General features: G+C 40.3%; 1 protein-coding gene across 7 annotated transcripts in view; it reads right to left on the minus strand.

Moving 5' to 3' along the window:
• DTNB (dystrobrevin beta) overlaps positions 1 to 23,014 on the minus strand; it is a 351,017-nt gene that overhangs the window by 44,061 nt on the left and 283,942 nt on the right. For 5 of the 7 annotated variants that reach the window (XM_036750795.1, XM_036750793.1, XM_036750796.1 and 2 more), the window contains one exon: positions 16,461 to 16,481. The exons of the other annotated variants lie outside the window; for them this stretch is intronic. In XM_036750795.1, the coding sequence (XP_036606690.1) occupies positions 16,461 to 16,481 (21 nt within the window). The remainder of the gene's footprint in view (positions 1 to 16,460; positions 16,482 to 23,014) is intronic. 7 annotated transcript variants of the gene reach the window in all.

Raw genomic sequence — 23,014 nt, forward strand, 5'->3', positions numbered from 1 at the left:
GCTTTAATCCATTCTTCACATGAGTAAAGTCACATGCATCAGAGGTAGGATTTTGAAACCATGTCCTTTGACTTTCAATGCTTTTCATGACCTAAGCCTCCCCTCCTTCAGTTTTTTTGTACCTCACTCCCACACTGGCCTCCTCGCTGTTCCTTGAAGGCACTCTCCACTCCCAGTATTTTTAGTCTGTCCCTCATGCTTGGAATGCTCTCAAGACCTAACTAAAATCCTGCCTTTTACAAGAAGCCTTTCCCAATCACCCTTAATTCTAGTGCCTTCTTTCTGTTGATTATTCCATTTATCCTGTCTAGGGTTTGTTTGTGGCAGTTTGTAGAGGGTGCAGTGGATAGAGTGCTGGGCCTGAAATCAGGAAGACTCATCTTCCTGAGTTCAAATTTGGCTTCATATACTCACTAGCTGTGTGACCCTGAGCAAGTCACTTAACCCTGTTTGCCTCAGTTTCCTCATCTGTAAAATAAGGTGGAGAAGGAAATGTTAAATCACTCTAGTATCTTTGCCAAGAAGATCCCAAATGTGGTCATGAAGAGTAAGACACGTCTGAAATGACTGAGCAATAAATGGTTTGTCTGTACATAGTTATAGTTGCAAGTTGTCCCCCCAACTGTGAGTTCCTCAAGGGCAGGAACATCTTTTGCCTTTCTTTGTATCCTCAACTCTTAGTACAGCACCTGGCACATAATAGGAGCTTAATAAATGCTTACCCTTAGGGCTTATCTAGTCCAAACCCTCTAGTTGCACAAAGAGAGAAACTGAGATCCAGAGAAGGGAAGGGACTTAACTGGAAACATAGTTAATAGCAGAGCCAAGAAGATTAACAGTGATGTCCTAGACATATGAACAGCCAGGGGTTCTTCCCACTTAGCCCCAATTTCTCCATTTCTCTCCTCCCAACCCCAAACTGCACTTGCAGACACCCTCAGGCAAATGGGAATCAACTCTCAGATCACACAAGGACTGAAATATGAACTCAGGGTCAACAATACCCAAAACTGTTTCCTCTAATGACAAAAATGTTGGGGTGAAGTTAGAGTATCCATGGGCTCTGTAGGGACCTCCCATCTCTCCAAGCTCATCCACCATTCCACGGATCTTAACAACTTTTCTAACTTCTTTAAAAACAAGCACACTCTTTAAAAAATAGCTAAGCTCTCAGTGCTGGACTTCTGTAATGTTTCCAAACTGTTTCTCATGGGTCTGTGGGACACAGCTGGTGTGGGGAGCCTGTTGGACTGAATTGGCCTGAAATTCCCCCATGTTCTTGGACTACGTACAACTCTGTTAGGGCTTTGTAAGTTGTGTCAATGTAGGTGAAGTTTTCATGATGGAGCTGCCTTACAGCTGAGCCAACCCTTTGAAGTTCAGTTTTTGTGTGCTTTTTTTTTTTTTTGGCAGGTTGGGAAAATTTCTTTGAAGGACTCTATAAGATTAACTTAATGACTTTATAGGTTGGTTTATTTTTTTTTTTCCTGAGTGTCATTTCATGTAATATCTCCATTTTAGAAATGGGAGGGATATTAGACACCATCAAGTCCAACTCTTTCATTTTACAGATGAGGATATTGGAGTTGAGAGAGCAGGAGCTGACTTTGTCCAAGGTCACACATGTTGTAAATGATGTAGTCTGGATTCCAACAGGGGCGTGGGGGGTGCTGGCTCAAAAAATCCAGTATTCCTTCTACTGCACCAAGGAGAGTTAAATTACTCAACATTCCATGAAAATCAAGTCCTTTCCTACTTGAAGGGGAAGGACAAGAGAGTTGGTTGTTCCAGCTATCCAAGTTTTTTGGGGGTAGACCCTGTTATTTTTGAATTTTCATTCTTCTAAATCATAGCATGATAGGATGTCCAAGAACACAATGAGCCAAGACTTAAAACTGAAATCCTCTCTCTCCAGCCCAAACCAGGCCTTTTCCTTCCATTACAAGCTAATAGAACCTTTGGGGATCATTTAGCTATATCCCCAAAATTTTGTAGGAAAAGTAATTGAGGCCCAGAAAGGAGAAGAAAATTGTTTAAGGTTACAGAGGTGATAAATGGGCAACTACGATTTGAATTGAGATCCAGAATCCAAATCATGAGGCTTTCTCCTACAAACCACCTATCTCCTGGCTCAGAAAGAAATCCTTATTTCTGAGTCAGGAGATAGGAAGTTTGTTCTGAGCCAGGAGATAGGTGGTTTGTTGGAAAAAACCTCTTGATTTAGATTCTGGATTTCAGTTCAAATCTTGGTTGCCCATTTTCGTTCAGCATGGAAAAGGGAAGGACCTAGCACTCCCTTCACTCCTCTATAACTCCTGAAATTTCCATAAGCCCTGATCCTTGTAATCCAGGAAATCAGCTCTTATGTTAAAATTGTGTTTCCAGGCACTTCTGGGTACTGTGCAATTCAGGTAGTCCACAGGGCTGAAGCTCAGGCCCCAGCCCCAAACCCCCGACCTGACAAGGAGGTTAGAGACCCGGCTGGAAATTTTGATAAGGAAACTTGACCATATCTAGGTACTTCCAGAGCCCTCCAGGATGGACTTTGGTGCAGGTACAGTTAAATTCTCCGTCTTGCCCCCTTCACTTCTTGTTCTGGGAACAGCAATCAGATCAACTCTACCATTCCTAGAAAGGAAGAATCAATCAAATGCACAATAACTGCATTCACCAAACCAATGACTTCTAGTCCAAAACACTCCTCCCTTGGCCCCTAGTCCTTTCCAATTATTATCTTTCCCTATTAGAATGGAAGTTCCTTAACAGCAGGGATTGTATTGCTTTGTGGATTTGTATCTGTGCCTAGCACAGTGCCTGGTACATACGAAGTACCTAATAAATGTTTTTGTTTTTGTTTTGTTTTTTGGCCTGGTAATTGAGATTAAGTGACTTGCCCGAGGTCACACAGCTAATACATGTGTCAAGTGTCTGAGGCTGGATTTAAACTCAGGTCCTCCTGACTCCAGGGCTGGAGCTCTATTCATTGTGCCACCTGGCTGCCCCCCTTAAAGTTGTGTGTATTAAAAAATAAACAAAAACAAAAAAATTGAAAAAAAATGTTTTTAAATTTAACATGGCTTCTATCTACCTCTAGTTATTCTAGTATTCTGAACTTTTGCAAAGGCACTTCTCTCAAATTTGTACTCCCTCCTCACCTTTGCCTTTCAGGATCTCTAGCTTTCTTCAGAACAGCTCAGTTATCACCACCTTGACAAGGTGATCCCACCAATTGTTCTCTCTCCCCCTTGAAATTATTTTGTACTGATCTGTACAAACATTGTCTTATGGAGGAGAGGTCATGTGAAAGACTTTACAAGTTCTGACATACTCTGGAAGGGTTGGTCAGTGGGAGAGGGATGGAAAAGAAATAACCCTGCTTAAAATTTTTTTTAACTACCTAGGATCATCATCAGAGGAACTTAGAACCTCTAAGGAGGCTCTGGAGTTGAAATTTCCCTACTTCCTCAAACTCTACGGACCTCTATGGACCTTTGTGTCCCCCTTAGGGTGGTTTCAGGTGCAAGTAAGTATCCTAGATTCCTGCCCTGACCCTTCCCCTCCCCCCACCTTAGGCTAGGATTGGTTCCACAAAGGGGCCAAAAAGCAATTGCTAAACAACAAGACCTATCCTTGGAGTTGGTTTTGTACACAGCAATTACTTGTTATGAGCTGGCATGAAGCTACAGTTAAGCCAGCACTTGAGGTAAAGCTAAGGTCACTCTCTCTCTGGACTGCCTCTAATATTAAAGTCACCCTTTCATACCTTTTAACACTGGGGCATCGACACAGCAGCCCTAATTGGAAAAAACCTACTGACATATTCTACAGGACTGGCATTCATTAGCAACAAATTTAAGAGACTTTAAAATACAAGGTGGTGAATATACTTGAAATAAACTACCCTCCTCTACCCTTTCTAATGCATACCTAGCAGAAACCTACGACCAAATTCAACCTACTTGGGTAAGGAAGTTTCTTGGTTAAGCCCTGGACTGGTAAGCTCTCTGCCTTACAATGAATTGTGGATTTTGAAAAGCAACACAATCCTGGAACTCACCCTGAGTAGATACTATAGGTTAGTGGAAGAGGAGTCAAAAAGTTTTGGTTCAAATCCTGCCTCAGGCTTTTACTTGCTGTGTGACCCTGGTGTCTTGCTCCAGGTTTAGGAACGCTCATAATATCAATACTTTAGCAAAAGGAAACATGGAGCACACAAGACAGTAAAGGAAGTTGGCTTTATTGAGGAAACATACTTACAATACGAAGGGCAGTTAGGGAGCATACCTGCTGGGACACAGGTGAAGCTGAGCACCTGGCTGGAATGGAAAATCTCCAACCAGTAAAGTCTAGAGAGTTTTTATAGGGTTCTTCTCTGGGTCAAGCTAGACCAGGCATTGGGGAAAGGGAGTAGGGAGCCCTGACCTGGGGACTGGTGGTGATTCATGCTAGCAGGGTGGGGAGAAAGTAGGGAAGACTCTAGAGTATTTGGTGGCTAATTGATACTCAAAGTCTCCTGAGAGAATGGGGCTTTTGGTCCTCACTGTTTGTCTTACTTGGACAGAGTGCCTCAGGGGTTTTGAGCTTCCCTGGGCCTTCTTTATTTTGTAGGGTGGAAGGTGCTACTGGGGTCATTACACTTATTCAAGTCACTTAACCTCGCTGAGACTCAGTTTCCTCATCTGTAATCTGGGATTAATAATAGCAATTACTCCACACAGGGCCATTATGAGGATCAAATGAAGTAATATACATGAAGCACTTTACAAACCTTAAAGAGCAATATAACTTTAAGCCATTATTAGCATAGATCTATTACTCTAGGGTTGGAATCAATGTCATGAATTGAGATAACTATGGAAGCTCTCTCAGTAAAGGGTCACATACTCAGTTCTTAGCCAAGGCAGAGCTGAGAAAGGGGGTTGGCTGCTGGAGCAAAGCCAAGCAGAGAGTGCCAAGGAATCCCTCCCTCTTGCCAGAATGGTCTTTGGCTTAGGATCACAGAGATAAGACAGAGAAAGGCATGGTGGAAACAGCTGATGATGTCTTAGAACACTTAGACCAGTATAGGGAAGAAAAGAGGGAGACAGGAGGCTGGCATGAGTCTGCCTGAAAGAGAGCCCAGGCTTTATTAAATTTATTGGCAAGGAAGTCAGGGCAAGGGATTTCAAAGGAACAAGAGAAGAAGCCAGTCAAGAAGACCTTAGGGAAACTTTATATCTGAAAAATGGGCTTCCTATAGGAAACGGAAGGGCAGAGGCTAGGATCACACAATTAGAGAATTTTAGAATTAAAAGGGATCTTAGAAATCATTTAGTCCCCCTCCCTCCTCCTTCCTCTCTTCTTTATAGATATGGGTATTGAGGCCCAGAAAGAGTAAATAACTTGCCTGGATCAAGATACTGTAGTAAAAATAAGGTTTAGCCAATGGGTCAATACTAAGATCACTGATTTAACTCTTAATTAAGACAATTCATTGATAGATATAGACTAAGTGAGAGAGATACTATAAAGGGTGTTGAGCTGGACAAAGCGTAAATCTCCTCCTTACCCAGACCCCATTGAGAAGGCACCTAAGCCAAAGTTCCTTTCCTCTGTTTCTGATCTGTTTGGCTTATTTTTTTTTCTGTTCTATAATGATTTTCATTTCTCATTTCTATTGTTGAAGTTTCTTTCTTATAATATAGGAACTGTATACTGGTGATTAGAAATTTGAAGGGGTTTCCATATTTCTTGATATTACATACTTTTCTGTTTTCTTGAAACACCCAAAATGGCTAGACAGGAAGTGGCTCATTGCCAGCACAGATATACTCCTGACAGAATGGGGCTTTTGGTCATCACTGTTTGTCTTACTTGGACACAGTGCCTCAGAGATTGTGAGCTTCCCTGAGCCTTCTTTGTTTTGTAGGATGGAAGTCCCTTACAAGTCCCTTAACCTCTCTGAGGTATACTTTTGCCTAGAGACCAAAGCCAGAGTCTCAGTGATATGCCACACAATGCAAAACAACTGCAGTGTAGTCATCTACACTAAGTCCCAGCTAGCCCTGGTAAATGGTAGATAAATTCCTTGAATAAAAATTTTCTGAAGAGACAATGCCATGAGACTAAAGTGCAAGAGTCGAAGGGAAAATCACCATAGAAGTAGCCCTGCCCAGTGGTTTATATACACCACTCTATTTCCTTGCTATCCACTCTCTCTAGAATCTTCTTGTAATCTGGCTTATGCTCCCACCTTCTTTCTCTATTGAAATTGCTCTCACTTGCAACCTCTTTGTTAATCAAATCCAATGGGCTTTTCCTTTGCAATTTTCTTCTTGGACACTACTGATTCTTATCCTTGAAAAGCTTTTGGTTTCTATATTATTACTTTGGTTATCTTCCTGCCTCTAGGGCAGCCCCTTCCTTGGCTCCATTTCCTCCTCTAATTTCCTAATTTTCGGTTTTCCCTGAGGATTAGTCCTCAGACCACCTCTAGCCTTTTTTCATAAGCTTTCACTTGTGTAGAAGAAAGTAAGCACACTTTTGGAGAGCTCATTCACTCTCATAGCTTCAATTATCACCTACATCCTGAAGACTATAAGACTTATATCCTAGCTTCTGTCCTCTTATCAAAACCTCAGTCCTATCTACTCCTCTAAAAAACTGGAACAAACACAGCCAGAAAGGGATAGCCAGAATGATGACGGGTTTGGAAACCATGTCATACAGTTAGCATAGAAGAGGAAAGACTCAGGAGGGACAGGGTAGCAGACCTGAAGAGCTGCCATGTGGAAAAAAGGTTAGATTTAATCTGCATAATTTAGATGGCTGAATAGGACCAGATGATATAAGGCTCAAGGAAGTAGACTAATTCACGTAAGGAACAATTTTCTACCAATTAGAGCTGTTCATAAGTGGAATGTACTGCCTCATAAAATAAAAGTTCCCTGTCACCAAAACTGTTCAAATAGAGGTTGGATGACTTTCTGCCAGAACTGGTATTATGGGGATTCTTGTACATGGTTGAAAGTTGAACCAGATGATCTCTAGTATCTAAACTTCCAACTCTACAGTTCCATGATTCTTTGGAAATGTCCAGTAGGAGGTTGAAAACATTTACAAAAACAGGTTAGTAAGTCTCCACAATCTACTGGGTTCCTTAGGCTGAGACCCTTGAAGTTACTTTTGATCTTTCCCTTTCCTGTATAGTCCATCACTATATCCTAGTATTTTTCCTTTGAAATTCTATCGTATGCACACTTTTCAGTCCATTCCCATTATTACTATCATTGCTTAGACTCTTCTAAATTCATGTCTGGGTTACTAAAAACAGTCTACTAGATTCCAACTTCTTCTTTGACCCTCCCCATCCATTCTTACAATGTGAGATTTCATCAGTAGAGACCTCTCTCCACCAATATAGAACAAACAGATCCTTTTACAATTTTCATCTTTATGAGTTCTGTGATCAAAAAATTAGTCACTTAGTGGCCCATTTTCTAGTGATGAGCATTTTCATAGTTAGCTAGTTTGGTCTTTAGAACACAGACATTTTGTGGAACTTAATATTCACATGCTTAATAGTACCTTGTGCTCAGTTAAAATGAATCCAGGGTCACATCAGACTTCTGTAGAAGATACTATATTATATTGCTAGACCAATTTATATTCAATGGCTCCTGTTCCCTACTGTCTCCTCTGACTGGGGCATTTATTTATCCAATTATCCATAATTTAATCCCAATCCACATTTTTCTAACTATATTTCCCACTACGTACCAGGCAACATCCTCCACTCTAGTCAGGAATGTCTCATCAGTCATGAATATGTTAATGTTGACTCCCATTTCTGTGGGAGTCAATACATGTACACTTTGGAAACTATGATGAATTTAGCAAATGTCAGCTATTGTTATTCCTTTCCTCTTCACCTAACCAAATACAATTTATCCTCCATTGTTGAGCTCTAGGTTCATGATATTTTAGGGCAAAAATGCCAAATGGGGCAGGCAAGGCCTGGCAGCTTTACTATGCAGAAGGAATCTGGCACAACAGAGCAGATCAGACAGACAAGGGGTCAAGTATTTGTGGAAATTACAGGGCTGTAAAGGACAAGTGAGTGCAGAAAGTTAGGTAGGCCACATCAAGTCCAGGGAAGTTGGCTAAGATTGCCTAGAAAGTTGGACATCAGTCAGTTATTATAAGTGATAGTAGTTCTTATCCCAGGTCAGAGATCATTTGCTTTTTTTGCCTTGTATTATAATGTTTACTCAGCATGGTCTGCCTTGGGTTCACAAGTATTTGAATGTAGCCAAGAGGTGGTCAGAGTGAACACTGTCCTTGATCGATGCAGGAGAAAAGGTATTTGAATCAACAGATCAGGAAGACCTCCCATTCTTCTGGGGTAGGAGATGTTCTCCACTACAGATTTCTTGGGATTATTACAGCTAAAGACTATACACTATTGTGCAGAAGTCTTACAGACTCTCACGATCAGTCTTCTGTTCATACCCCACTTGGTCTATTAGATACCCTTAGATTTACCTGGATACCAAGAAAAATGGACACAATAGTCCTATCCTTGGATTATCACTTGAAGGAGGAAGGAAACAAGCATTTATCAGGCACCTACTATTTGCCAGGCTCTGTGCTAAGCACATTACAAATATTATTTTGTTTGATCCTCACAACAATCCCAGATGGCAAGTGCTATTCTTATCTCCATTTTACAGTTGAGGAAGCTGAGGCAGACTGAGGTTAAGTGATCTGCCTAGGGTTCATATTGCTTAGTAAGTATCTGAGGCTGGATCTGAATGCAGATCTTCCTGACTCCAGAACCAGTGATCTATCCAGCACACCACCTAGCTGCCTGAGAAAGAACAATTCAGCCTAGGAAGGAATTTTCTGAGAAAGATATGGTACTACTAATATCTTAGTACTTCAGACTTACAAAGTACTTCATATACTCTCATTCCGTCTTTACCACCCCAAGAAGTTGGTGCTATTATCCAAATTTTACAAATAAGATTCAGAGAATTGAGTGACTTCCCCATGTTCACATAGCTATTAAGTATTTGAGGAAGGAATTAAACCCAGGTTTGACTGTAAGAAGTTCCTTCCGTTATAACATGTTATATGAACCTTGACCAAGTTTGGGAAAACAAGGTTGAAGACAAAAGAAGAAATCTAGATAATGGAAAGGGGACTGTGTCATTGACTGAGTTTTGCAAAAGTGGGATTGTTCCAGTGGTGCTTAAGATATACTCGGGCCTTGTATTCTATGAAGAACAAAAGGCCCTTATACCTGCTACTCTCACCATGACTGATCTGCCTGGTCTTTGTAAGCTTGATTGGCCTTCCTGACCCACTAAGTCAGGTTGTTCTGGATCCTGCACTGCCTCAAATAAAAATTGTAGGGGTTGGAGAAGGTTTTTACATAGTGGGGTTCTTGGTGTAGAAGGGCCTCTACTGGGTGGGCTGAAGTATGACAGCAATTGGTTTAGGCATAATCATAAGGCTCAAGAAGGGGAGTCAATGCTCTCATAGATACTTAAGAGAACACCTAAAGAAACACTTGACTATAGGGTCCATCTTCTCTGTTAGGCAGCTAGCCTGGAGATGACGTGCAGAGAGCAGATAATCCAGTTCCTAAAAGAGCCCAGCAGGGAACACTATGACAATTTGGGAATTAAACAGGGAAAAAATGGCACTTCCTTTACTGTTAGTGTAAACTGTTACTGCATTTTAAAAGCATAGCAGAGTTTGTAAAACTGTAAAAAGGGATTCCAGGAGAGGGTCACAGTTAATAAGTACCAGAGCCAGGATCTGAACCCAGGGGAGCACTTGAGGAATGACTCATCCATATGAGGACATAGGGAAGTGTATGGGGGCAAGGAAAGGTGTGAAATATTCATTGCTCTCAGGGGTATGTATCTGTTGTCCCAAAACATGCTGGGTGTGTTCTAGTCAGGAAGAAGAAAAATATTCAAATATCTTCTGGTCAGGCAACCATGAAGTCATTGAGTGAATCTCTAAACGCATTACTGACCATCTTAAAAAGGCAACCAGGACATGGCACAACCTAAAAGCTATCACTTCACATTAGAAAGGTTCATGTCTAATCCCAAATATAGTTTTTCTATTTGTCTCTCTTACGTCTTCCAAATGGAATGCTGGCTCTCATAGATCCAGTTTCAGTGTAATTTAGTGTTAAAAAGCACGGCTCTTAAAGTTCTTGGTTTGACTCCATGTAACAACACTTACTATGTGGCTCTGGTTAAGCTGCCAATTCTCTGAACCTCAGTTTCCTTATCTGTAAAACGGAGATACTAGTACTTGTATTACCTACCTTGCAGAGCTTTGTAAACTTTAAAAGATTACAAAACCCTTATTATTTTGATTATAAGCCACTTGGTACCCTTATAGACAGCTAAAAATCACTGACCTGAGGGGAAGTAGATACTTGAGTGCCCTCTGCTATGGGAGGAGAGAGGAGGGCAGACCCAGATACTAACATAGTAGTCCCTGCTCTTTAGGAATATATTCTGTAATTAGGAAATAAAACCAACACAATATAAGACGACAAACAATTGTCCTCAAGGAATGTTGGAACCAAGTCAATAAAATCCAATCATCTCTGTTTCTGCAAAAATCAGAAATATGTTTCCCTGGCAAGAACTCTAACTTTTTTTTCTAACTACGGATCCCCCTAGCTCTCAAAGTTTAGTCTTTTCCCTTATCTTGCTAGGAACCAGGCCTTCATAGAGTGTCTTTGTTATGGCCCTGCCGTCTGACCATCTCCACCTTACCAGAAGCTTGGACTCTAGGAGTTGTCTTTTGTTTTATTTTGCCAGGAAATGAGCTTCCATGACACTTCTTGCAGTCTCCTTGACATGTCCCTGGTGCCCTCTCTCTCTCTTCCCCACTCTTCTAGTATCCTTTTATGTTTGGTCTTCCCCTATTAGTGTGTAAGTTCCTTAAAGGCAGGAACTGTCTTTTTTGCTTGTATTTGCATCTTCATTCAGAGCTTAGTATAGTGACCAGACTATTTGTTTGTTCAGCTGTTTTCAGTCATGTCCCCATGATCCCATGTGTCCTATATCACCTGTAACTCTTCATGACCCCATTTAGGGTTTTCTTGGTAGAGATACTGGAGTGGTTTGCCATTTCCTTCTCCAGCTCCTTTTACAGATGAGAAAACTGAGGCAAACAGGATTAAGTGACTTGTCCAGGGTCACACAGCTAGTAAGTGTCTGAGACTAGATTTGAACTTCCTGAGTCCTGGCCTGGCATTCTATCCACTTTGCCACCTAGCTGCCCTCAGTAAGGGCTTAAATGTTTCATTTATCTATGTATGATCAACACATGTTGGCTTGGCATTCCTATTCTTAGCAAGCAGAAAAAAATGGCGGAAAGCAAATTGCTTCAGCACTAGGACTAGAGGTAATATTAAGCATCATCTGTTCCTTAGTGGCCCTCTTGCTTATTCTCTCTCCTCTCCTACGCTATGAACTTTGCCCAATTCTCTCCTTTAGCTGACTTTCTTGGACTTGACCTTTTGCCTGAAATACAGAATGTGCTTTATTCTTCTAGCTTAGTCTGCTACTCTGGCACTTGATTTCAGTTTGCTTGACCCCTGGCATCTGCTAGACCTTATCTATTTTGTTAGACTCCCTGTTCTGATTCCTTCCCCTGTCCAGCGCAGTTAACACAAAATGGAGATTAGTCACTTACAGGAAGCTTCCCAGAAATAACTCATTTTACATTGTGATTTGGAGATAACTTACTGATGAAGATTATGTTGCCAGGAAGCAACCACCCTAAAATGTAACTAATGAAAGATAAGTTTTGTCATGAGATTTTTAATGGCAGAAGCATCTGGTGCCTAGCAAGGAGTATTAAAAAGAGAGAGTGCTAGAACCTCTCTGCTGATCTCCAAACTTGTATCTCCAAATGCTTTTTAGACATCACAAACTGGATGTCTAGCAGACTCATTATGTCTAAAACTGAACTTACTATCTTTCCTTCCTTCCCACCCCCCCAAACTCTCTTTCCTTCCACACTTCACTAGGATCATTGAGGGCAACACCATCCTGAGTCACCCAGGCATGAAGAATCTAGGGATCATCTTTGACTCCTCGCTATCCTTCACCCCCCATAACCAATCTGTTGCCAAGACCCATTGATTTCACTTTTGCAACATCTCTCAAATATGCTCCCTCTTCTCCTCTGATACTGCTACTACCCTGGTGCAGCCTCATGCCTGAACCATAGGCTATTGGAGATGTGTGTGTGTGGGGGGGGCGGGGTTGCATCAAGTCTCTCCCTAGTCTAATACATCTTCCATTCAGCAACCAAATTTTCATAGAGTACAGGTCTGACTAGGTCACTCCCCTACTCAATAAACTTCAGTGACTCCCTATCACCTTCAAAATCACATACAGAATCTATTGTTTGGCATTCAAAGCCCTTCATAACCTCCCCTCTTGTCTTCTTATACCTTATACCTCTCTTACCCTTTCTTGTTGATCAGTATCACTGCCTTCCTTGCTGTTCCTCAAACAAATTAATCCATCTCCTGGGCTAGCAGTCTCCCAAGCCTGGAATGCTCTCTCTTATCACTACCTCCAGGCTTCCCTGGATTTCTTCAAGTTTCTGCTAAAATCTCACCTTCCACAGGAAGCCTTTCCTAATCCTTCTTAATTATAGTGTATTCTCTCTGTTGACTATTTCCCATTTATCCTACACATAGTCTGTTTGCACTTGTCTCCCCCATTAGATTGTAACTTTTGCCTTTCTTTGCATGCCCAGCACTTAGCACAATGTCTAGTACACAGTAGGCACTTAATAAGTACTTATTTACTATATCAATGACCCCTGGACAAGGGAAAGGGTAATCTGGTTCCAAATGATGAATACCAGTCCTTTAACTAGAAACATTCCTAACCTGTGGCACAGCAATATTCCAAGCTATATACAAATATCTTTTTGGCAACATCCCATTTAATTTATCCACAAAGTAAATTTATCCTCCATAATTTCATTTTCAAGTGAGCCTACCCACCTGAGCGGATGACTTGAAATCAGTTTTCCAGCTAGGCATATCACATCCTCCATTATAAAATAATAAATTACCATTGTGATTTCTTTGTTGTATGTGATTTTGGTTAATGTGAATAACCCAAGACCCTAGATGAAACTGATAAAAGCTAGTTCCTGGACTTTAAAGCTTGAAGATCAAGTCCCAAGTGGTGGTCTTCACTATACAGTGAAGAACTGACAGAAATGGCCAGCTGGCTTTACCCTTAATTTAAAAATCCTGGTACAGGAAAAAATTAAAAATAAAGAATTGTCAGTTGAAGCAGAGGTGTCACCTAAAACATGAGAAAAAAATTGACAAGACAGATGAAAAAATCAGAATATGCATAGCTTCCATACTACTTTCAAATCTGTAGTAGTTATTATTCAGCCTCCTTCTTATATTTCTGGTTGTTCCACTGCATTACAAGTCATTACCTTATTCTCTTCAATTCCCACAGTCATGGGCAGAGACTGAGAAGATATGTGGCTAATCACAACAACACTGTCAAAGTTCTACTGTAGAGCCTACCACTCCTAATCTAGAGTGGGTTTTTTTCCTGGATAACTATATTCTTTTAAAGTCCTTGGTGTTATCTCACATTTGCTGAGGTTAGTATTTTCCTACATTTTAAAGATAGATGAAATTTGGGGTTCATACCTGAGCCTCATTGACAGCCTTGCATCAACTCAATGAACCATATTATCTACACTATGGTCAGAAGGCCCTAATTTCTAATTACATTTGATTCAGCTTCTGTTCCTCAGGCTCTATTTATATCTGTAGTACGACAATCATTCTCCCAACACCACAGAACAGAAAACTGAGAGGAAAAAAACCTAAACATATCCATGTGTGTGAGAAAGAATTCCAGTTTTCTGATTCTTTGATGTAGTGAATGAGCTCAGTTCCTCACCGGTGAGTGCTTCAAAAAGCCCCCTAAATCCTGACTGGTTCCTTCACTCTCAGCTACTTTGTCCTCTGGTGGCACAGTAGATAGAGCATTGGGCCTGGAGTCCGCAAAACTCATCTTTCTGAGTTCAAATCTGACTTCAGACACTTCCTAACTGTGTGACCCTGAGCAAGTCACTTAACCTTGTTTGCCTCAGTTTCCTCATCTATAAAATGAATTGGAGAAGGAAATGGCAAGCCACTCCAGTATCTTTGACAAGAAAACCCCAAATGGGGTCACGAAGAGTTGCACATGACTGAAAAACAAAATGTAACCTTGTCTCCCCTCTCTACCACCTATTTTCTAGTTCTGAAACCATAACCAAGTCACTACTGTCATTGTTATTAGAAAAGGGATATCAGTTGACTCCCTTATCGCTTTATTCACCATCTCTGTAACTTTCCAAACCAAAATACGTTCCTCCCCTGATAATATCTGTTGTCTCCTCTATTAAAACGTAAGCTCCCTGAAACCAGAGCCTATTTTTACTTTGTATGTTTATCCCTAACACTTATCACAGAGCATGGCACATAGTGAATGCTTAATAAATGCCTTTTAACTAATTAATTCACTTATTCCACTTATTCACCAGTCTAGATATAGCTATTGCTGAGTCTTTTTTTAGTCACGTCCAACTCTTTGTGAAGAGTGAACTTTGTGAAGCTAGTGGACTGAATATAAATTTATTTAATTTCTTGCCCATTGTAGACTGTCTCTAGGTTGGTGGAGAAAAGGATCCAATAGGGGTAGGCAGCTAGATGACACAGTGGACAGAGCACTGGGCTTGGAATCAGGAAGACTCATCTTATTGAATTCAAATCTGGCATCAGACACTTCTTAGCTGTGTGACCCTGGGCAAGTCACTTAACCCTGTTTGCCTCAGTTTCCTCATCTGTATAATGAGCTGGAGAAGGAAATGGCAAACTACTTCAGGATCTTTGCCAAGAAAAACCCTAAAATGAGGTTATGAAGAGCTGAACAAAAATGAAAAACCCATCATCATCATCATCATCATCATAATGTGTTGGGAACCTCTTGGCTATGTGTTGATCTCAGTTGGCTTACAGAAAAATTTCTGAAAATAAATATTTCAACTGTTTAAATCAACAAGCACAACATGATATGCAGCTCTGAGAAAGTCTCCGTATTAAGATGCAAGTCCTAGTATCCTAGGTCAGGGACATTCTTCCCTTTTCAGCCAGCCCTCAAAGGCTTTGGGTCAGGGTAAGATGTTAGGGATTTTAAGCACATCAAGCCCAGCACTAAAGGAAGGGAGATCTTGAGTATCTGAGATTCGCGAAGTAGCTGGGAGATAGAGAATGCAGATGGTCTCTCTTTCCCTTTGGTCCATTTCCTCTGTTTAATTCTTAGTCAACCTTTCTCCTTTGCATTCTCTCTCTTCTTCCCTTTTATTCTCTTTCCTCACCCAATTCTGGTCCCTATCCCTTTCTTCAAGTATTCCTCCTTGACTCAGTCTTTTTCTGCCTCCCTCTTTCTTTCATCATCTTTTTTTCTCACAGCCTTCACCAGCTAGAATATGAAACTGAAGCCTATTTTAAAAGGTCATTATCTTTATCAAATAGCTTTATGTTCCCAATTCTAAATCTAAAAAGTGAATGAATTAAGCAATTTATATTTCCCTTTCTCTCTCAGAAAATTAAGTTGCTTTTTACTTGTTTCTGTGGAGCCAGTGTCCCTCAGGGAATAAAGGTCCCTTCCCTACCCCCTGTGCTATAATAATGCCTTTCAGAGAAGCAAAACAACTCCCCCTGGAGTAGATCTCAAGAATAACAATAGATGGAGGATTCTTAACAGGAAACCTGGTTAGACAGCAGATTAAAAATTAGCTTTCATCAGGTAGCAAATTTGACTAGTGAAGCTGGGCAGCCAGAGAAATCTGATCAATTCTGTGGAGTGACACAAGACAAATCTAAGGTTATAAAAAGGAATCTTTTTTGTCCTTAGAAAAATATTCAGATTTAAGATTCCCCTTCCCTGCCACCTTCTCCCATCAAACCCACGAAGGCTTTTTCAAGATGATATAAAGTCACTCCAGAGGCAAAGAAGCAGGGCATGTCTCATACAGTGATTTGGTGACCATGAGCTCAAAATCACATCTACAGATGATCATGCATAATCAAACACACGTACACATAGATGACAAATATGGACTTGTGACCACAAACTGAACAAGCTTAGGTTTCTCATAAGAACATGCTTTACTGGGGGAAAGCTGGAAAGCTTTCGCTTGGAATTATGGAAAGCTCTGGGATACCTTGTAGGCCATATCATAAAAGCTTTGGAGAAAAGCTAAGTTCTTTATGCAAATCCAGTTTAACCCAGTTGAGTTATGGATGAGGAGTAGAAATGGAGTATGCCAAGTGGAAGGGGGAGGGATGATCATGCAAAAAGAGCAAGGGTCACATGGTGCTTGCACTGATATCCACTTACTGCCTGCTTTTGCTCTTCTTCCTATAGGTGTTGGCCATGGAAAAAAAGAGGCAGAGGGAGAAAAGGAATAAATTAATAGCAACTCAGAAAGGTAGTCCATCCACATAAATGTTTGGCAGAAGTGATTGGAAGAACCAGGCACATCAGAAAATGAAAGTTCTCTGAGAGCAACAGGAGGGTAGATCAAGCACCAGTTTTTCCTGCTTTACCAAATGAAAAAATAACAGCTGGAAGGAGCTGAGGAGATCATGAGTTCAAATCCCTCCTTTTATAGGTGAGGAAACAAAGGCCTAGAAATAGTCAGTGACTTGCCCAATGTTGCAAGGTTGATTACTGGCAAAAACTAAGACTGGAAGCTAGGTTTCTTCCCACTACATGATGCTGCTCCTGAGGCAAGATGGATTTTGATATCACTTTCTAAGTATTTTGCCTCAACTGCCAAACTATCTTATTGATTCCTATTTCTTTGCTATAGTTTATGTTGATTCCCCCACCTAAGTTTCAATGTCTTTCTCCCCCTTCTGTTTATTAATTCTGTACTTCCCTCAGGGACCAACTGAAGACCTGTCTTCTCCAATAACTGTCCCTTGACTAAAGTTCAGTCCCTCAGATAGTCTAGCAAGGTCCTAATTGAACAAGTGTTTAGCCAGTACCAGGGATGGGATGTGCTGCTGTGCTTTAACAGCCAACAGCTTTAACAGCTGCTCTCGGTGCAGAGACAGCACTCCCCACACCAATGCAGTGGCAACTTACCTGACGCATCATCTAAGTGAGTTGTCTGAAGGCACTGAGAGGTTAAGTGATTTGACAAGGGCCATAGAGTGCATATCAGAGGTAAAATTTGAACTCGGGTTCTAATGACTCCAAGGCTAGAACTCTCATTGACTATGCCAGGCTGCCCCTCTAAGTTCTTTACATTTACCTTATTTTATTCTCAAAATAATCCTGTTTTAAAGAATTATTGGTACAGTTTTGTAGATGAGGAGACTGAAGCTCAGAGGGTTAAGTGACTTGCCCAAGGTCACACAATCAGTAAATGTGGGATTTAAATTCAGGTTTCTCCAGACTTTAAGTACAATACTCATCACTAAACCACACGGTTTCTCTGGTCAGGATGGAATAAGTGTAGATATGGAGGAAATAACTGGAGAAACCCACAGTCCGGAAGCTACATGGGCTTAATCCAAAGGATAAGGCTCGTTCTGAGTCATGATCCCAGAGGTTTCTAGGTGAGATTGTAACTAACAACACCAGGTAACTAAGGTTACAGGAAACTGAATGCATAGCAATAACCTTAACTCAGAGGCAGCCAGGCAAAGGTGGTATTACTAACTAGCTTATAATGAAAAGAATGAGAATTTGAGGCCTCTTCTTTTCAACTTTTGGTATCCCTGGCTCCATCTGAAGGAGAAATTCAGACCAAAGAGATGTTTTGCAGTTGGCAGGGTGTGAGGTCTTTTCCTGAGGTTGAAGGATGGGGATTTCCATATCATAAAAGGCCAAGAGAGGTCTTTGTAGTTGGGAAATATTTTTCTTCCATGCAACCACACCACACTGTGGGGATATTTCATTACTTCCTCCAAAAAATGGGCCATAAAGGGAGTCATCTAACCTATTTCCAAAGAATGATATCATTTTCCAGACCCTGTCAAGTTCAGCTCTCATGTATGGATTGGAATTGGACACAGGGGATAGAAGACCAGAATATAATTCTCCAGAGCCATTCTTTGGGTTCCTCCCTATGCACATCCTCAGAACTACTCTTGTTTGGATCCTAAATGACAAGCCCTGCTGGGTCAGCAAAACATGGAACCACTTGTCAGTGTACCAAAAGTTTTATTCTTGCACTATTAGGTGAAATGACTACAGTTTTTATGACTAATGACAAACATTAAGCCATGACCTAAAGTTTGAGAAGGTATATGTGTGAGCTGGGTGGGAGGAATAGGGGAAGTGTTTAGAGACATAACTTCTAGTGTATATAGGCAAGTCTGATGGGTGACCTCTGCAATTTTTTTTCAAGGAAGCTGCAATTCAAACTCACAAAATCCACCTTTCTCAGTACAGGCATTAATATTCTTACCCACTAAGAGTTCTACCTAGAACTTCTTTGTTAGCAATTAGTCTTTAGGGTCAATAAACACAGGATGACAGTAACAGAAAGAGGTCACTTAAACATAACAGGGATAGTAACACCTTCTTTGTAAATTCAAATCAGGAATTACTTATAATTGTCTGAAAACACCCGAAAATATCTTTGCCACTTTTAATTAGAACATTCTGTTAAACACCCAGAAGCAATGGCATGCTAAGGTGGTTGCTTATATAGCCTATTTCAATAAAACAGGTACACAGTTTGGCTGATCTGCATTTCCAGTCTTTGTGACATCGTCCCTATTCTCACCTCCTTTTTCTTTGAATGTCTCTGGTGAAGAGATGTTGATCCAAGGTTAATCCTTCCATTTGATCTTATGCCCTCCTATCTTCTCTGGAAGATTACCTCCACAATTATTCCTTTCAGATTAAATCTCTTCCTACTGACTGACTCATTCCCTGCTGCCTTGCAAACATCTGACTCCTTCAAGCTCTGGGGTTTTTTTGGGGTGTGGGAGAGGAAGGGGTGTTGAAGCATTCTTTTTGAAAAGTGAAATAAAGGCTGTCTTGTATTAGATATTGTTAACTTGAGTGTTTGCAAGGCAGCTATTGAGACCTAGATGGGATCTATATTTTGAACTTTCCAGGGAAACCTAGGTGAAGGCAAGACAAACCAAAGAAATCATAAAAAAAAAAAGAAATAATTTGCTGGGGCATTTGCCCTGCCTTACCCCTCCCACAATAAATGAACTTAGTTGATGTAAATACAGAATTTGGGTTGTGGGTCACACAAAAGTTATACTTGTATTTGCTGTTTGTTAATGTACATTTTATATCTCTTCCCCCTTTACGACTCCAGTTAAAATGTGAGTTCCTAGAGGGCATAGACTGTTTCACTTTTGTTTTTGTATTCTCAGTGCCTTGTATGTAATGGTGCTTGATACATATTTGTTGAATTGCACTGAATTAAATACAAGCAGACTACACATCAAAAAGGGCATAATATGCCTGTGAAATGAAAATCGGGATTCTTTAATGGTGATTTTTATTACGCTCCCCTATGGGAGAACATCTATAAAATTATAATGGAAATCAGTAGGGGAAATGACAATACATACTCTTGGAATGGGAAGAAACCTAATCCAAATTTCTTCATGTTCTAGATGAGGAAATTGAGGCCCAAAGAGTTTAAAGTTAAGTTGTTTATGGTCATGTAACTAGATAGTACAGATGAAAGTCAATATGTACTTCTCTTAGAAACCTGCCCGTTAAAGAAACAAGATTTGCACACTATTAAAAAGATAAAAATTTCTTTTTGCCTCTAGTATGTACCAAATGATCTTATGACCTGTTTCTATATTGCCTCCACAGATCATAGGATAGGTTTAAAAATCTCCCTTCCTTCTAACAGGGAGTTTTTTTCCCCTTCTTTAATCATACCCTTTCAGGACTTTAGAGAAAAGTTGTAGTCTGAGTTCTTGGCACCTGAACTATTCCAAATGATGGTATTTAAAATAATGGTGGTTATGCTCACAGAGCATTCAGGAGGGGACATGTGGACCTGTGACCAAGAGGTGGTAACTTAAGGCCTATAGTAGGCCAACCAACTGTTCTAAAAGGACCTAAGACAGGTTACCCAGTTGGAGATTAGGATAAATCATTTGTCTTGGAATAAAAAAATTCACTATAGGTCACATGGGCATTTGTGTTTGAATAATAACTGAAAACAACTCTCTAACTGCTTAATAGGGAGGGAGTGGGTAGATCTGACCACAACCTTTTGCCCTCAGAGTGTCCTAGTGCTGATATCACATGGAGCTGTCATGAAGCAAGGCTTTCAAAGTCCCTCATGGCTCCAAATTCTGACACGAACCTAATACATTTACAGGTCTACGTTCCCCAAATTGATACTTTAAACTGGTTAAAGTACAATCTATCTGCCTGACAACCAATGGAGCCTTGGGTTGGGCCTTGGGTCTTGTCTGAAAGGGGCCATTGTGAATATTTAAACAAGACATACTATTTTTGAGATGACATTTTAGTGCTCTCTTCAGGGAAATCCTTGGAAGTGGGGAAGCAGAGCTATCTTCATTCTACTGATGAAATATCTAGCAGAGCAAAGGAGAGCTAAACAAGCTAAGAGCAGAAATGAAAGATGCTCTGAGATCACCGCAGGTATGGCAGTGATCCATATCCCCTGGTAATTATTTCAGTCTAGGGCCTAGTGCACACCATATAATTTAGGGTATCTGATATATAGATTGCATGGTATAACTGAAGGGCTGGATTCAAATCCTGCCTCTGATAATTGCTAGTTACATGACCATGGATAAGTCACTTAACCTGAGCCTTAGTTTCCTCCTTTGTAAGACAAGGATAATAACAGCCATGATGTTCACTTCCTAGAAGTACTGTGAGGCTCAAATGAGATAATAAATAGTGCTCTGTAGACCTTAAAGTGCTATAGAAATGGTATTGTTATGATGATGATGATTGTTATTATCAATATAAACTCCTTGAGAGCAGAAACCATATCAAGGGCAATTCCTTGAATATACTTGGCATTTAATAAATTTTGTTGAATGTAAATACAGTCCTCATATAAATTTTTATGGTTATATAGGCCCAGAATCAGAAAAAAAAATAAATTTGGGCCAAAAGAAACCAGGCCTTAACCAAAGGAAATGTATAATAAAAATTTAAAGTATAACTCCCAGCATTAGCATTGCATTTTTTTGGTTTCCTCAGGCTAAGCGGAGTCAGAATTTACAATGGTAGGCAAGTGTCTAACATGGAAAATTTACATCTTTATCTTCCTGTTGTCCTTGCTATTACTTTGTTGCTGTTGTTCAGTCATTTCAGTTGTGTCTGACTCTTTGTGACCCCTTTGCAAAGATGGCAAAGACACTAGAGTGGTTTGCCATTTCTTTCTCCAGCTCACTGTACGGATGAGGAAACTGAGGTAAACGGGGTTAAGTGACTTTTCCAGGGTCACACAGCTAGTAAGTGGAAGAGGGTAGATTTGTATTCAGGAAGATGAGTCTTCCTGATCCTAGGTCCGGCACTATCCACTGTGCCACCTAGCTTCTCATTAAAATCATACCTCTCCTTTAAATTCTAACTCAAGTCTCTTCTTCCCAAAGCTTTCTCATGACTCCATTCTAGCACTTATTGTCTGTATTAGTCAGTTTTCACATTGAATCAAACAGGTAGTAGTTTGTGGTTGAAGTTTATCATGTGCATATGGCCTTTTCCCTCAGCTAGATTATAAACACTTTAGGGGTAGGTATTTGTCAAAATACCTAATAGAATGTTGGGCACAAAGAAGTCACTAAAATATTTGTTAAATTGAATTGAATGAACAAGCCTGCATTTGTATCATGACCTTGAAATAACCCCAGTTAATCACAATCTTTCCTCATTCCCAAAATATGTCTCTTTGAAGGAGGTAGGGGAAGCCAAGCAGGATGACTGATCTCCAGAAGAGAATTTAGGGATATCTGAATGGCAATGGAATCATGGCTTTCATTCTGGCAGCCAAGTTAGTGTCGTCCCTGTATAGCTTAATGGTGTTAGACAGACAGGACATCAGAAGCTAAGAGCATAAGCAAAAGCTGCTTTGGGATTGCTGACACACTGTTTTGTGAACAATGCCCAGGACATGTTGTCAGAGGGAGGACATTCAAGTGTCAGGATGGTCTTTCCTTGTCTCAGGTGCTTATTTAAAAAGCTCCAAGTGATGTAGCATGTTTTCTCCCCCCAAAGGAAAGTGGGACCTCAATAAGCCCTCTCCTTTACAGTGTCCTAATATGCCTAACCTAAAGCTAGCCATTTGTTTCACTCCAAAGAAAAGATTAATTGGAATTTAACTAGAGCAAGGACCAGATTGGTCTTTCTTTGTATCATCCACGAAGAAGGGGTTTGTTAAGTAATGCTTTATGTTTACTATCTGTTGTGCCTCCCCACCATACCCCCAATGACAAGAGTCACACAGAATAGGCATGACAGATGAGTTGTGGTCAGCATTACTGAAGATTACAGATCCATTTGAGTATCTGTTTATATTTAAACATTATACTTAATGTTTATTTAATATGTCAATAATGTAAATAACTGTAGGCAGAATGCATAAAACAATTTAAATGAAAACTGTTTTCGTAAGGATCCACTATTTCAGAAACATTAACCTATAGATAAATAATATGCTAATCACAAACCATTCTCATCTACTCACTAAAGCAATTATCTCAAGGTCATTAGCTTAGTTCCAGTTACCTTATATACTTAAAAGTAATAAAACTGTTCTTTAAAAATACTCACTTTTTCCCTAATTGAGATGGGCATTTCCACTAACTAATGAGCTTTTGCTAAAAACACTGGTCCCAAAAGGAGCAATTAACACTTAGTCCTGAAATTGAGGGGATGCCCATCAATTGGGGAATGGCTGAACAAATTGTGGT

This window comes from Trichosurus vulpecula, chromosome 3 (assembly GCF_011100635.1).
Source record: "Trichosurus vulpecula isolate mTriVul1 chromosome 3, mTriVul1.pri, whole genome shotgun sequence".
Taxonomy (NCBI): Eukaryota; Metazoa; Chordata; class Mammalia; order Diprotodontia; family Phalangeridae; genus Trichosurus; species Trichosurus vulpecula.